Source organism: Octopus sinensis, linkage group LG1, assembly GCF_006345805.1.
Source record: "Octopus sinensis linkage group LG1, ASM634580v1, whole genome shotgun sequence".
Taxonomy (NCBI): domain Eukaryota; kingdom Metazoa; phylum Mollusca; class Cephalopoda; order Octopoda; family Octopodidae; genus Octopus; species Octopus sinensis.
The window spans coordinates 64,034,790-64,050,773 of NC_042997.1; the positions used below are offsets into that span (position 1 = coordinate 64,034,790).

Here is a 15,984-nt window from a genome sequence, read left to right on the forward strand (position 1 = left end):
CACGCACATACACATATATAGACACACATATATTTAAAAATATATATGTATATATGTATATGTATGTATATAAATATATACATATATATATAGTGAGAATTTACAAAAAAAAAGACGAAGACTAATGTGTAAACAATATATATACATGCACTGTCTAGTTATATGTGGCCTATGAGCATGTTTGTGTATAAGTGCCTACGTGATCTACACAATAGTTCTAAATATTTCATGAAGTATTCTAGTGTCAAATGTGTAAATTTCAATTTCATGTTACATGTATATGACACAAGACAGCGGCTTGTTTTAAATACCGAATTCATCACGATGTTGTCGCTATACATTAAAACTTCATGTTGCTGCTTCCTTCCTTTCCCCGTTCATTCTTTCGTTCCTTCTTTCCTTCATGCATCACTTTATTGAGAAAACATGTATTATGAGATGTAAATACCTAGTATAACATGAATAAGTTTTAGAGGGGAAAATCTTTTCTCTGCACTGTCTTATCTCTTTTCTTTTGTTCTCCCCCTATTCCTTGACCACACTTCTTCTTCTGCTCCTCCTCCTCCTCCTCCTCCTCGTGCTTCTTCTTCTTCTTCTTCTTCTTCTTCTTCTTCTTCTTCTTCTTCTTCTTCTTCTTCTTCTTCTTCTTCTTCTTCTTCTTCTACCTTTCTCACCTACACGGAAATTCACATTCAACTACACTATTTCTCTGTAATTCTGACTTAAGTAACCTAATAATAATTCAAGTATTTTCTTCAAAGATATTTCCACTGAATAAGAAATAATACAGTATGAGTGACGCAGAATAATCAACGTGCGGAAGATCAACGGCATGGATTGGAAGTCATCTGAATATTGAAAAAGAGTTAACACTTTCATATTAATTCCCGCCGAGCATTAAAATGCAAACAATATGACCTCTGCTCACTGCTCTGTGAATAATGTAAAAGCTGTAAAACGTGACAGGGACAACTGCAACGGAGACTACGAAGGCGAGTCCGCGATGAAGTGGCATAGCAAGAGTCCTCACTGCTTTTCCACTCTGAAAAGGGCCATAGTCTCACTTCTGATGTCAATGTGAAGCTGTTGGGGACTGTGGCAAAACCCTCGTTGGAAAGAGTACCAACTGGAAGGCCATATTTATGGCAGCAAGATTCGGCATTGTGCCATTCATCCTGAATGAGTTAAGCCCGTTGTCGGAGACTTTCTACAAGTTCACCAGCGCAGGTGAGAGAGACACTGCTTTTCCTACAGCACCAAGGTCGAGTTCAAGGATGTGTTCGATGATCTTCCCCTGGACACAGTGAGGAACACATGCGCCCAGTTTTGGAGCCATCTTGAAACCGTTGTGGACGTTGAAGCCGGCTACACTGAGTAAGATATTATATTTCACCGACGAACGTATTTGCATTTAACTTCTGGAGATGAAAGGAAAAGGACAATCATTTATGTGTTTAACAAAAATCACTTCACTGATTTGGCTCAGAATTCATGGAGCTATTTAAAATATGGGATAACCCCATTAGTGTTCTCTATGAAAATGTAGTTAGCACAACTAAAAATTCGAATGAAGTCGAACAACTGAGACAAACATTTTTTTAAAATGTTTCCAAATGTTTTTTGGGAGCACTAAAACAAAAACGAGGATCGTGGTAAAAGAAAAGGCAATACCAGTTGTTAGGTTCAAATAATTGAAATATGATACAAGGGTGACTCTCTTGTCCAGTCCTTTGTCGTCAATGATAAAACTACCAAACCACCACATAGCGAGGTGAATTCGATTCCAGTAAATTTGAACTAACTGGCTTGGTGAAGGCAAATGTTTTACACTCATCAGGAGAAATAGTTTCTGCTCAGTCCATTGAACATCTGAAATTTCTCAGTAAGACAATGTTTGCAGTTATGAGTTATTCTGAAATATGGTGTATTTTGACTAACGATACTCCATGTTCACGAAGGTCTTTCACAACTTTGGTCTCTGAGTTATTTATAACAACTTAATATTGATCTCGATATCGAGCAGTTATCATTTAGCTATTGCGATGGTCATAACTGGGTCGTGTAAATTTTATACTTTACTGTGAGTTGACAAATGATATATTTTAGGAAAGAAAAGCTGACTTTAAATTCGCGTACATTAAGAAACTTTACTGCAGTTATGCATTGAAGCTGGAATATAATCGTCTATACCCATTGTAATTCCAAGTTATGTATTAGTTTAATCCATATTATTCTTTATTTTTCAATTCGGTTTTAGAGTATATAGGTGGAGTATATAGGTGAGGGCGCGTGGCTTAGTGGTTAGGGCATTCGGCTCATGATCGTAAGGTTGTGAGTTCGATTCCCGGCGACGCGTTGTGTCCTTGAGCAAGACACTTTATTTCACGTTGCTCCAGTCCACTCAGCTGGCAAAAATGAGTTGTACTTGTATTTCAAAGGGTCAGCCTTGTCACTCTCTGTGTCACGCTGATTATCCCCGAGAACTACGTTAAGGGTACACGTGTCTGTGGAATGCTCAGCCATTTGCACGTTAATTTCACGAGCAAGCTGTTCCGTTGATCGTATCAGCTGGGACCCTCGTCGTCGTAACCGGCGGAGTCTTTAATATAGGTGGAATATCCTCTATTCAGCTAACTTCTTGATGTACCTACTAGTTAGGGCTTCGTTAAACATTTAAAAGGTGTCCACGAGCAGGGACGTTTCTTCTTAATTTTCCTACTCTCGGTTATCTTTTCTAGTGATATCTCTTGTTGCATTGGATATGGTTATTTCCAATACCCATAATTAAAGAAAACCTTTAATTATTCCCATTAAATCATTTCTAAATATGTGTAGGTGTGTGATTAGTAGTTAGGGTGTTGGATTCATGATTGTAAGATTGTGGTTTCGATTCCTGGATTAATTGAGAGAGTAAAACAAAGAGTGCGTGCAGACTTATTAACTGGATTAAATGACTATTTAGTCGAACACAATTATTCATTACCAAGCCCAAAAGAAGTGTTCTCAAAACTAAATGGAGGAAACATTTTCTCGAACCTAGACCTCTCAAAGGCCTGCCTACAGAAAGTCGAATTATTACATGCACTTTTAGGCTTGGTAAACTACTATCAAATATATATACTGAACATACACAAGGGCTCCATTAAACGCTCTGTTAAAAAAGGATGGAAAATGGTTTTGATTAGAAAAATGCCAGAATGCATTTGAGGAACTAAAATACATGTTTGCAGCGTTGGACCAGGTCAATAAGAGCTTGAAAGACTAGACAGTCTAGTTATGATTGGAAAAGTCGACCATTCAGACTGGGCAGAGAGAGAGTAAAACAAAGAGTGCGTGCAGACTTATTAACTGGATTAAATGACTATTTAGTCGAACACAATTATTCATTACCAAGCCCAAAAGAAGTGTTCTCAAAACTAAATGGAGGAAACATTTTCTCGAACCTAGACCTCTCAAAGGCCTGCCTACAGATAGAGGAAGGCTGTGAAAACTTTTTAACAATCAACACATACCGAGGATTGTATAAATTCAAGCGGCTTCCTTTTTGAATAAAAGTGGAGCCTACCATATTCAAACAAGTGATGGACGCAATGTTAAATGATTGCGACTTGGCTTTCGTTTATCTTGAAGATACTTTGATAAGGTGTGAGTCAGTGAGAAACACTTCGAAACTATTAAAATAGCATACAGAAAAATAATTGAATACAGGTTTTGTGCAACAGAGGAAAAGAATTAATTTTTGATGGAAAAATCAAATATTTTACTCAGGTAATTGACGATAGGGGACGAAGGCCAAACCCATCAAGGAGGACAGCAATACGGGATGTGCCTCCCACAAAGAAAGTCGAATTATTACATGCACTTTTAGGCTTGGTAAACTACTATCAAATATATATACTGAACATACACAAGGGCTCCATTAAACGCTCTGTTAAAAAAGGATGGAAAATGGTTTTGATTAGAAAAATGCCAGAATGCATTTGAGGAACTAAAATACATGTTAACTTCAGACTTGTCGCTTACACTTGTCGATCCGAAGTTAGAAAAGACACTGGCAACATATGCTAGTGAGTACGGGATAGGTGACCTACTCCTGCACAAATGAGAAGATGGCAGCCAAAAGGCCATAGCTCACGCGTCAAGGACGCTACTGCCAGCGGACAAAAATTATAGCCAGCTTGAAAAAGAGGCATTGCTTTATACATGGTAATCGATTCAGGTTACAAACAGACTATCGTCCGTTGCTAATAATTTATGGCTCCAAGAAAAAAAATCCCAGTACATACAGCAAACAGATTGCAGCGATGGAGCACCATACTACTAAACTAGGACTACTCTATGGAATATTTATCTTCTAAAAATTTAGGGCATACTGACAGCCTATCCAGGTTAAAACCCAGAAATGGCGAACCATTCAAGGACAGAGTAATAGCAGCGCTAAGAGCCGAAGGAGAAATTAAATACATAATGTAGAACATTGTACGAGAGTTACCAATAACTCCGGAGGGGATAAAGCGACACGCGTCAAAAGAAAAGCTCATTAATGAAAAAATAAAAAAAACCTCTGTGGTCAGCTAAAGAAAGGCACTTGCTCATCCTTCTCTCCATTGGAATATAATTTCAATAAATTGCAAATTCATCTTGTATGATATGTAAGATTCTTTAATTCTTCTTTATATTTTCATATCAATATCTCTGGCCAACTGTCTGTTGTATCTCTTAGCTCCACAATTATAATGCTGATGTGTATAGAATTAAAGGACCTACCGATGCATTTTTCACAGTAGACCTTATGAAATGATACCAGTATTATGAACATATGTAATTGCTTTAACATTATAATAAATAATGAGTCCACAGCCTGTAGCAAAATAATATAAAATCCAAAGAGCAACTTTACCAAAGACAGATCTACAAGTAGGTCTTGTAACGTATTTGAAATAATCGCTATATACCCTACTCAAATCTCCTACTATCAAAAAACCGAAGGATTCGGTGAATGAGGCTTCTGAATATTATCACTGAAAAATTGAGACATAGGACGAACTGGTGCTTACCTCTAGTTCAATGATACAAGCAAATTCTATAAGGTATTTCTATAAACCTATAAGGTATATTCATGTTATAGCTTCTACTGTTTCCATATAATTATATAACAAATATACTGACATTCAGCGAGAAACTAGAGTACTGGTATCTGTTTTGTTAAGTAGCAAATCCCCGAAGTGGTAAGTGTTCTTGAGGCAAGGCAAATACATTATGAAGAACCTCAAAACTTGTAGCAAAACAACCGATCGAAACAGATTATATATGATTGTAAGCTGAATTTTTTATGCTCCTTCTTCAATCATACATAGTGCGTATGCCTACTTTATTTGCATATAGTTTTGCTGATACGCATTGAAACTATACAAACAGTAAAGTAAAATATTTTTGTAACTGTAATTTGTAACCCAATGGCATTGATCTTTGTTTAGTGGACTCAGTTCAGTTAAAGGTACGATTTCCGATCTGTAAATTCACATTTCAAATTCTGTGTAAATATATTTTTAAAATCACATATCAAACTGTCGTAAGGCATCATCCATAGTTTATGTACAATATATTTTAACTCTATATGATTTAAATGAGAAATGAATGTAGAAAAAATTGTTAAGATAATAACAGTTATAAAATAATGAAATCACTTACATTTAAAACCTCGGTATTCTGTTTGCAAGATCTGATTATTTGGTGTATTTAACTACTACAGCGAAAGCAATTTAGGCTATGGATATTTTTATGCGAATTTATTAAAAGAGCTTAACCGAAATCGAAAATATCACAGTTTTCTTTTAATTGAATCAGCTGGACAAACATTAATATATTTTTATATATCTAACATTTATTTTTATTTTTGGATACTAAATATTTTAAGTAAATATCCATATAAAATTGCTATTATTAATCTGATGTTCATTATTCAGTGACACCGTCATTACTCAATGACATAATTGTCGGGATCAAGATTCACGACTTCTCTTTTTAACCCCCTATTTCACTCTTTCTCTGTCTCTCTGCATCTCTCAGAAACACAACTTTGAATAGTGCAGTATATCCTCGTTCATATGAGTTTGAAGAACGCAGTCGTCTTCTATCTCTAGATTTTGTATGAAATGTGGGGAATTTTTAATGTCGGAATATAAAAGCATATCTGCTGACAATAATGTCGGTAATTTCCGTTAGTAAAACATTTTAAGTGTTACACACATACTAACATAAACTGATCGATATATAGACAGACAAATAGAGAGAATGATAGACAGACTAATAGGCATACTGATGGATACATAAAGAAACAGACTGATAAGGTGACAGGCAAGTAGATAGACATACTGATAGGCATACATACAGATAGATTGATAGATACACAGATAGACAGACAAACAGACTGATAGTTGTAATAGATTGAGAGACAGATAGACAAAGAGATAAGCAAACAGACTGTCAGTCAGATAGATAGAAAGATTGATTCAGAAACACTCTGATAGCTGGTAGTGTGTGTGTGTGGGGGGGGGGCATTCTTAGATACCCTGAAATACCCCGAACAAAAGAAGAGAGAAATCAATACATTCTCTATCAATACATTTGACAGAGAACATTTATTATATAAGGTCCTAAATTTAGCATAGAGTATTCAGTTACAAGATCTTCATACATTTCAGTGCATGCGTATGAGTATGTGTATGTGCATGTGTGTATTTGTGCGTGGGTGAGCTGTACTGTAATTAAGTATGAATATGTATTCATATTTAGGTAGTTAAATCAAAAGTGTGTTACTAACCCGTGAACTCTCTGCTTGCCCCTGTCCATCAAATGGATGATATTGAATTTAACTATTTAAAGGACTGATATATTCTATAGTGAACCGTATGCTTTCATGGCATACTGTTTTACACCATAAGATTGTTTCTCCTGCACTTGCTTGCTGAAGAAGAAACTATCTGCTCAATCACTGGGACAATTTTCTCCAAAGAATATATCTTATACCTCTACTTCGATAAAGCCTTTTTCCTTATATCAAGTAAAACGAATTACCTCAAAAGGAGATTATTTTCATTAGGCTAAGCGAAAAAAATATTGACTCGATCCATCTATATAACTGATATTCGATTGTTAGTAATACTGTCCTCTAATAAGTATTTGAAGTAGCATTTATTTCAATACTATTGCCTCCTAAATGGATACATTTATATGTGCTTTGAAAATGTTCTCTGCGAATGATAAAATTACTTTTCAATATTGTTTTCGATAGTGATGTATAACTTTTCTTTTAGCGATGTCATGATTGATGACATCTCGTTCAGGTAGTGGATTGATCTGTGCGTGCAGAGACGAATAAAATTGTTTAGATTTATATTATACACAGCAGAGGTCTTACAAACTGAAAGAAAATGATGCAATTGTAAATCAAGAAAAAAATTTGGAATAAGATTTAAACAGCAAATTAATGCTAAAGTTATGTTACGAAGTATATGAAACTTAAGACATTTGTATTGTCTGATTGTATAAGTTTTCCTTCTAGTCTGATTTTATCTATAATTTCCTCGTTAAACACACTTTTTGTTAGAAAAATATTATACTAACGTAAAATCATAACTAATGCAATTGTTTTCAGAGGGTACTTCACAAAATTTGCGAGGGAACTCAATTTTTATAATTAACCACAAAATTTATGTACTAACATTTCTTTCAATATCTTTTATTGTGTTTGCAAATGAAATTTTATGAGGATTGGGCATACATTATGTGATATCTAAAATACTGTTGAAATTAGCTTACATTATCTTTCTAGATTTAAAACCTTTAAAAACAAATATTGATTGAGTTACAATTATGATTTTTTAAGTGATATTGTTCGTGTGACTGATAATAACAAATAAATATCTTTGTAATAACATAGCCCTATATTTCGATCTGTTGTTAATCGTACAAGTAAATAAGGAATATTACAGTGTGGCCTTCAAAAATAGAACACGACCAAACTTAGTCAAAAACGTAGGAGCAAGAGTAACATTATTAACCCTATCAAATACCATATCTGCTATAAAAATCAACTGAGGCATAAAAAAGCAGACAGCAAAATCTACGACATTAAATCGTAATATACATACCACGTTTGATGACTTATTGTTAGGCTTCTCCAGACGCATGCAGAAAATCTTCGCTAAAATACCGAAACAGATCTTCTTGATGATGATGGGAACTTCGTGTCCTCGTGCTCCCTTGTGGTGAATATTTAAGGTGAATACTGTCATGGCCGTGGCAAATGATACAATTGATATGGTGATACCATAGTAGATACCTGTAAGAGATGACACATATATCAATGTACGTATACTTAAAAATATACTTACATAAGAAAACATGCATAAATCGTTAAACACAAACACATACGGAAGACTCCATTATTGTGTGTGTATGTGTATGAGCGTACGTGCGTACACGTGTGTGTGAGCATTTGTATATATATTATATATACAAAGACACTCACACATAGGCATCTATTACATAAGATCTGTACATATTATAGGTTTTCTGGATAGTAGTTTTCTCATGAGGAATATTATATTCAATTATTCTGCGTGCATATCTATTAACGTGACTCATATCTTACGCATTTGAAAATAAATATTTAAGAATTAAATATCAGTTAATTTATATTTTAAGTGCTTTAGTGCTGGAGATAATGTAAATAAGTTACGATTGGAAATATAATCGTGCATCGTAAACAAATATTATTGAGAATTACTCCAGATCGTATATTCCATTATCAAACACATTCATATAACGCAAAAGACAACAAAGTACTTTATTTTCAATATGAAAACTTATTACAAGTAAATGTACTCTGCTCTGCTATACAACTGGTTATGCGTGATGCTAAGCAACTTGTTGTGCGTGTTTGAAGTGTAATGGAGTAGTGAATGAGAGAATTGGTGAAGCTGTGGGCAGTATTTAACGAATGACTTCATTTGAATCCCTTTGTTATATATATTATACCTTATATATATATATATACATATATATATATATATATATATATGTGTGTGTGTGTGTGTGTGTGTGTGTATGTATGTATACAGGCATATATATGCATATATATATATATACAAATATATATTCTTTTATAGGCTTCAGTCATTTTAGTGCGGGCATGCTGGGGCACCGCCTTTAGTGGAAAAATCGACCCCTGGACTTACTGTTTGTAAGGCTAGTAGGTACTTATTCTATCGGCTCTTTGGCTGAACCTCTCAGTTACTGGGACGTAGCCACACCAACATCGGTTGTCAAGCAATGGTGAGGGGACAAACACAGACACACAAGCATACACATACACACATATACAATATGGGCTTCTTTCAGTTTCCGTCTAACAAATCTACTCACAAAGCATTGGTAGGCCCGATGTTATCGTTGAAGACACTTGCCCAAGGAGCCACGCAGTGGGACTGAATACCGAACCATGTGGTTGGGAAGCAAGCTTCTTCCTACACAGCCACACCTGCGCCTTCAAGAAATTCCTGTCAGAAGTTGTGATGGGATATACTACATACACAGATACATACATACATACATACATACATACATACATACATACATACATACATACATACATACATACATACACACACACACAAACACACACATATATATATTAAAATCAAAATAAGCAACAAGGCTATCCAGAGGTAATGCAGTACGATCGTTTCATGCAACTCCATTTAATTGAACAATGCAATCATTACATCAATTTAAAATGCAGAGCAATGTTCAGGTGTACAAAGACAGAATTTAATTAAATAAACAGACGGACATATTAGTATAATTTTATCGAAAATCTTCAAGAAGTTAAGGAGATAGAAAAAGAACATGCTGCCTTCACTCCAGTTTAGAAGTTACTGAAATTTTCAAGAAGATATACACTGTTACAGACTCTGCCTGTCACTGCTTTTTGATTATATGGGGTAAGTTTTAATTTATAGACAAGTTTATCAAATCCCTTGTATATCTGAGGCTGAGAGAACAGAGGGCAGTATCTGTTAGGGGTAGGACTGAGGGAGCAGGCAGACATCACAGTTGGCATAGTCATAAAAATCAAGTTTTATTAGAAGCAATACCATTAGGTTTGGTAAAGGAAAACTCAAAAAAAGATGTTAGCTGATAATTAATGGGGGTAGCCCACTAGCAGACCATTAATAATGAAACAAGGGAAGACTTATCATGTAGTACTATAGTTAGATATTTTAAACAATGTTGGTATATGTATACAGTTAAAATTTAGGGTTATTCAAAGGATTATTAAGAAGAATATTATAACAAAAGGATAGAAATTTATGAATACTTTTGAGTATATACTCAACTTTTACCAGAATAGAGGGAGGAAAAAATTATCCAGAAATAGTTTAATATTTATACATATTGTATACTTAAACACAAAATCATCAGATGGTATCTGTGAATATGGATTATTGGTATATACTGGTATTAATATATATATATATATAATATTATATATATATATAGACAAACATATATATATATTCATATATGTATATATATATATATACTTTATTTTAAGCAGCAGAAAATTCAACAAAATCTGTTACTCTGAGTTTCTCGTTGCCGTTCATCAGACAGTTTTTGCTAGAATATATATATATATATATATATTGCTATATATATATATATATATATATCTACATACATATACATCTATCTATCTATCTATGCAAACACAAACACACATACACACATATATATATACATACATACATACATACATATACATCTATATAGCTATCTATATATATTCATGCACATAATATATACATATATATATACATATATATATATATATATATATATATATATATATATATATATATATATATAATATATATATATATGTATATCTATACATGTATATAAAATCCTCTGTGCGTGTATGTTTCTTCTATGCACGGCCAAACCGCTGGATTAATCTGTGCCAAATTTGGTATGAACGCTTTCATTACCCGCGGAAGGTTAAAGGGCGGGTCGTATAGGGGGCTTTAGACCCCACGTCACGAACCTTTCGATTTGTTTTCAGTACTATAATACCAAGTTTAGCAAGGATGTTTTTCATTATTCGGGGAAGGTTGTAGGGGGGTCAAATATTCTGCCCTTGCCTATATAGGGGGCTATATAGGGCCTCCCTATACGACCCTTCCGATTTTGATTTTCAGTGGTATAATAGTTTCACATTTCGCAACACTATAGTTTCACTTTTATTGTTAGAGGCCGAAAGTATGTGTTGGTGTGTGTGTGAAAGAGAGAGAAAGAGAGAGAGAGAGAGAGAGAGAGAATGGGTGATAGCGTATATTTTATTTATTTACATTTTCTCGCATGTTTATTAAAGTGTGCTTGACTGAGAGAGAGAGAGAGAGAAGAGAGAGAGAGAGAGAGAGATGTGTTGTTATGAATCTGGAATATGGCTACGATTAGTCATACACGCACGCGAACACATACGTGCACCCATTACATATCATATACACTTACATAAATACATATGCATATATGTTTATTATATGTGTGCGTGTGTGAGAAAGAGAAAGAATCAGTCAGTGATTGAAGGTGTGTGTTCTCGTGACAATTTTATTGTTGCATCTATGTATAAGTAGCTAAGTAAAATTTCGGCTATCACTCTCTCTCTCTCTCTCTCTCTCTCTCTCTCTCTCTCTCCCTCTCTGTGCCACACACACACACACAAACGAAAACTCACCCTTCTCTCTCTCTAACAGTCAATCACTCACACATTCACTGAAAAAAATTTGCAAGAAAAAATGAATGAAAAATGTACGTTGTCACTTTTTCTCTCTCCCTCCCACAACACAAACTTTCTGTCTCACTCCCCCTCCATCAACACATACACACGTCTATGGCCATTTCATCACTCCTTGCTTCTCCTTGCTTCTTTCATGGGCAATTTATATGTAGGATGTCCCAAAACTCTCTTTTCATTGAACACTAATTAAAGGGCATACTGAAAAAATTGTATATTTAGAAGTTCTACAAAATTAAACTGTGATTGATTTCAGGATTTGTGTTAATAATTTTGTTTAAGCTCACATCAACTGAAGAAATTTTTCTGAAATTATCTTTTATTCTGATAGAATAAATATATATGTTTCCTTTAAAATTCTTAACCTTTCGAGCCACGCTGGGTACTTAAGCTAGTATATATATATATATATATATATATATATATATATATATATATAATAAAGGGTTAAAAGCAACAAGTTTCTCAAAACCACATACCGAAAATATTAGAAATAGCAGCCAAAATTGGTCAGTATTTCCTCTACTAGTAAAAAGTCTCCACAAACAAACATAATTTGTAAGCTGTATATGGCAAAAAAAGGCAGAAAATAATGAAAACCCAGCCTCTGGATTAATTATAGACGATATGGTCTTTTCCATACCGACAAATCTACTAGGTGAAATTGATTAATTGTATTAAATTAATTATATTCCACCCTTTATTGAATATTGAATACTTTTGCTCCCTTACAAGTTATCTCCGAATTTTTCGTTTCGTTGGTAATGTTTTTGTAGCTCACGTGGTAGATTTTGGAGGGAAATATGAATTCGCATGTCGGCATAGATGTACGAATGCTAGCAGTTCCGTTAAGCCGTCCGATGTTGCAGATCGTACTGGTGTAACGGGTAAGTTTTTTCCCCTACCATTTCTAGATCTATAGGAAATATTATATTGACAAGGAAATGAACCTTCGGTTCTAATCCAGAAACGAGTCGTCTATAATTAATCCAGAGGCTGGGTTTTCATTATTTTCTGCTTTTTTTGCCATATACAGCTTACAAATTCTGTTTGTTTGTGGAGACTTTTTACTAGTAGAGGAAATACTGACCAATTTTGGCTGCTACTTCTAATATTTTCGGTATGTGGTTTTGAGCAACTTGTTGCTTTTAACCCTTTATTATAATTATTATCACCCTTACCAAATATGGTCTTTTCCATACCGACAAATCTACTAGGTGAAATGATTAATTGTATTAAATTAATTATATTCCACCCTATATATATATATATATATATATATATATATATATATATATTTATAAACACGCAAGAAAAAGTAAATAAATAAAATGTACGCTATCACTCATTCTCGCTCTCTCTCTTTTTTTCTTTCTCTCTCTCTTTCTTTCTCTCTCTTTCACACACACATTTTACCCCCTTACCTTAATTAGCGATTATTCGAATAGCACATTTGTGTAAATAGCGGTCAATAACAGTAATTTCCCTTTGTATAACGGTCATTTTTCATAGCGTTTTTCAGATGGCCGGATAACTGAAGAGATGGTGGTGTGGATTTCCACCTCGGCATCCGAAACTCAGAGTTGTATTTTGGCTACCGAATAATTGTCACATATTACATTTACAGATAAATTACATATTACATTTACAGATAAATAAATATATATATATTATTTAGAGATAGAAGTCCCCATGCAATTCATCCAACCCTAATATACATCACACCATATAATATTTCAGTTCCAAATTTCTCTTCTACACGTGTTTTATGAGGTGCGTTTAACGTCCACTAGACACTCAGTCTTTTTCAGAAACATGCAACCCCAGTCATCAAGACTCTTCATAACTTTTTTATAATTCAATAACTATTCCTATATTTTAATATTTTAAGAGTCACGAATGTAACTAACAAACAAACATGTGGGTGGGTAAATAAGTTCGCTGAACCTTGTCGTGCAAGCCATAAATTTAATTGATTAAAAATTAAAAAATTACAAAACTAAATTCTAACGTGACTTATGCATAAACATGAAACACGTGTAGAAGAGAAATTTTGAACTGAAATTGTAAGTATTAAAATAAAATTCTATGATATGGTGTGATGTATATTAGGATTTGATGAATTGCATGGGGACTGACTTCTATCTCTAAATAAAATATATCTCCTTATCGAGAATAATTCAATTTATTTGAATCACTGTGACGCCGGAATTTTTATTCCCTAATAGATACAATCATCGCTCTCTCTCTCTCTCTCTCTATATATATATATATATATATATATATATATATTCATATTGAAGAATGTATTAAATATATATATATTATATATATATATATATATATTCATATTGAAGAATGTATTAAATATATATATATATATATATATATATATATGCAATAATTATAATGATAGAGAACACGGAGATAGGTACATCCTCAAAATTTACTTCCTTTTATTTTACAGGTTGTCATACATCATATTTTTATGGTTACGACGACTTAGACGTGTTTCTGCTACACAGTATGCGCAGTTGCATACGCAACCGGGCATTATTTTCTGTGCAGCTACGATCAGGGTTTTTCACCAAGCTTTACACGAAGCGAACGGAATTCAGTTATTTGCTGAATTAGTGGTTAGCATCCTGGAAGAAGCGAAGGAAGGTTAGTTTGAATCTGAAAGCTGATATGATTGTAAAACTCTTTGGTTGACCTCAGCTTCACACCAGTTGCTGGCTGAAGGACTGGTTTCTGTCTAATTAGGTCAAAGTCTATTATATGGTATTACCAGACTTGTTTCATGTATTGTAGTAGACGGGTTCTTAATAAGCTTCTATATATGTATATGTATATGTATATGTAGATATACATATATGTAAATATATGTAAATATATGTATATATATATATATATATATATAATATATATATATATATATATATATATATAATATATATATATAATATATATATATAATATATATATATATACATAAATAGATATATATATATGCATATATATATGTATATATATATGTATATGTATATATATATATATATATATATATATATATATATATTTAAGTATATATATATATATATTGTGAAAATGGAGAGATTCCATCTATCAACACGCATAACCACACGCTTAAATGCACGTCGTTTCTGCCAGTTGTTTCATTTACACAGCTTCGAGCAACTAGAGATTATAGTAGATGAAATCTGCTCTAGATACCGTGTAGTGAAGCGAATCACAAAAAAAGACCTAAGTAAACGCATATAGAATGTTATAACAGCTAAATTATGCCTTGGGTCTCTATGTATTTTGATGATTTCCTATATATGTTGTACATATATAATAGTTTCGACATTTAATACACTCTGCAAATATTGAGCATTCAATGTTCTGTGACTTAAGAACATTTATTCATATGTTAAGCTGTATACACACACACACATAGGCATATTATATGTACATGTGTTTGAAATTTATTATGAATGATAAAATCTTATAGCATTTCTGTAGTGTTCGTATCTTTTAACTATAGAGTTATGTTTTCATTGTTATTATTTTCGTTCGAGTGGATCCAGTGGCATAGAAATCATATAAATACATGTCATGAATTTATATTATTAGCTATCAGATTAGAATTTCTTTCCGTTGTTTTCAGTATCGAAACATCTTATATCAAGCTGCATATGTAAATAAGCATAACATATCTATGATGGAGTTTAGCTTGAGAATTGATCATACTAAAAGTGTAAATCTATTAAAGCGAATTAGAATGACACAAATGAATCACTACCAGCGTACCAGAGTGACTTTCCTTTACACTCATTTCATAGTATTGATATGTCATTAGAAAAAGAAGTTAAAAGCATTCAGCTAACACATTAGAAGTCTAGATAATTTATGTGATGTCATTTTCATATTGAAGGATGTATTAAATACTTGTGAAATATTTTCTTTTACATTTCATTTTGATGTATTCGTATAGTTTATTTTTTCAAATTTTCTCTATTTAAAATGTTTATTACTTTTACTTATGGCAATTACACGTAAGTCGTGTTTCATAGCATGTGAGTATTCCTCCCAGCAGTACAGAGACATTCACGAACAGT

General features: G+C 33.2%; 1 protein-coding gene across 3 annotated transcripts in view; it reads right to left on the reverse strand.

Annotated features, from left to right (window-relative positions):
* Positions 1-15,984, reverse strand: part of LOC115215511 (neuronal acetylcholine receptor subunit alpha-10-like) — a 566,788-nt gene that overhangs the window by 35,449 nt on the left and 515,355 nt on the right. For all 3 annotated transcript variants that reach the window (XM_036501651.1, XM_029784683.2, XM_036501647.1), the window contains exon 8: positions 8,154-8,344. In XM_036501651.1, coding sequence (XP_036357544.1) covers positions 8,154-8,344 — 191 coding nt within the window. The remainder of the gene's footprint in view (positions 1-8,153; positions 8,345-15,984) is intronic.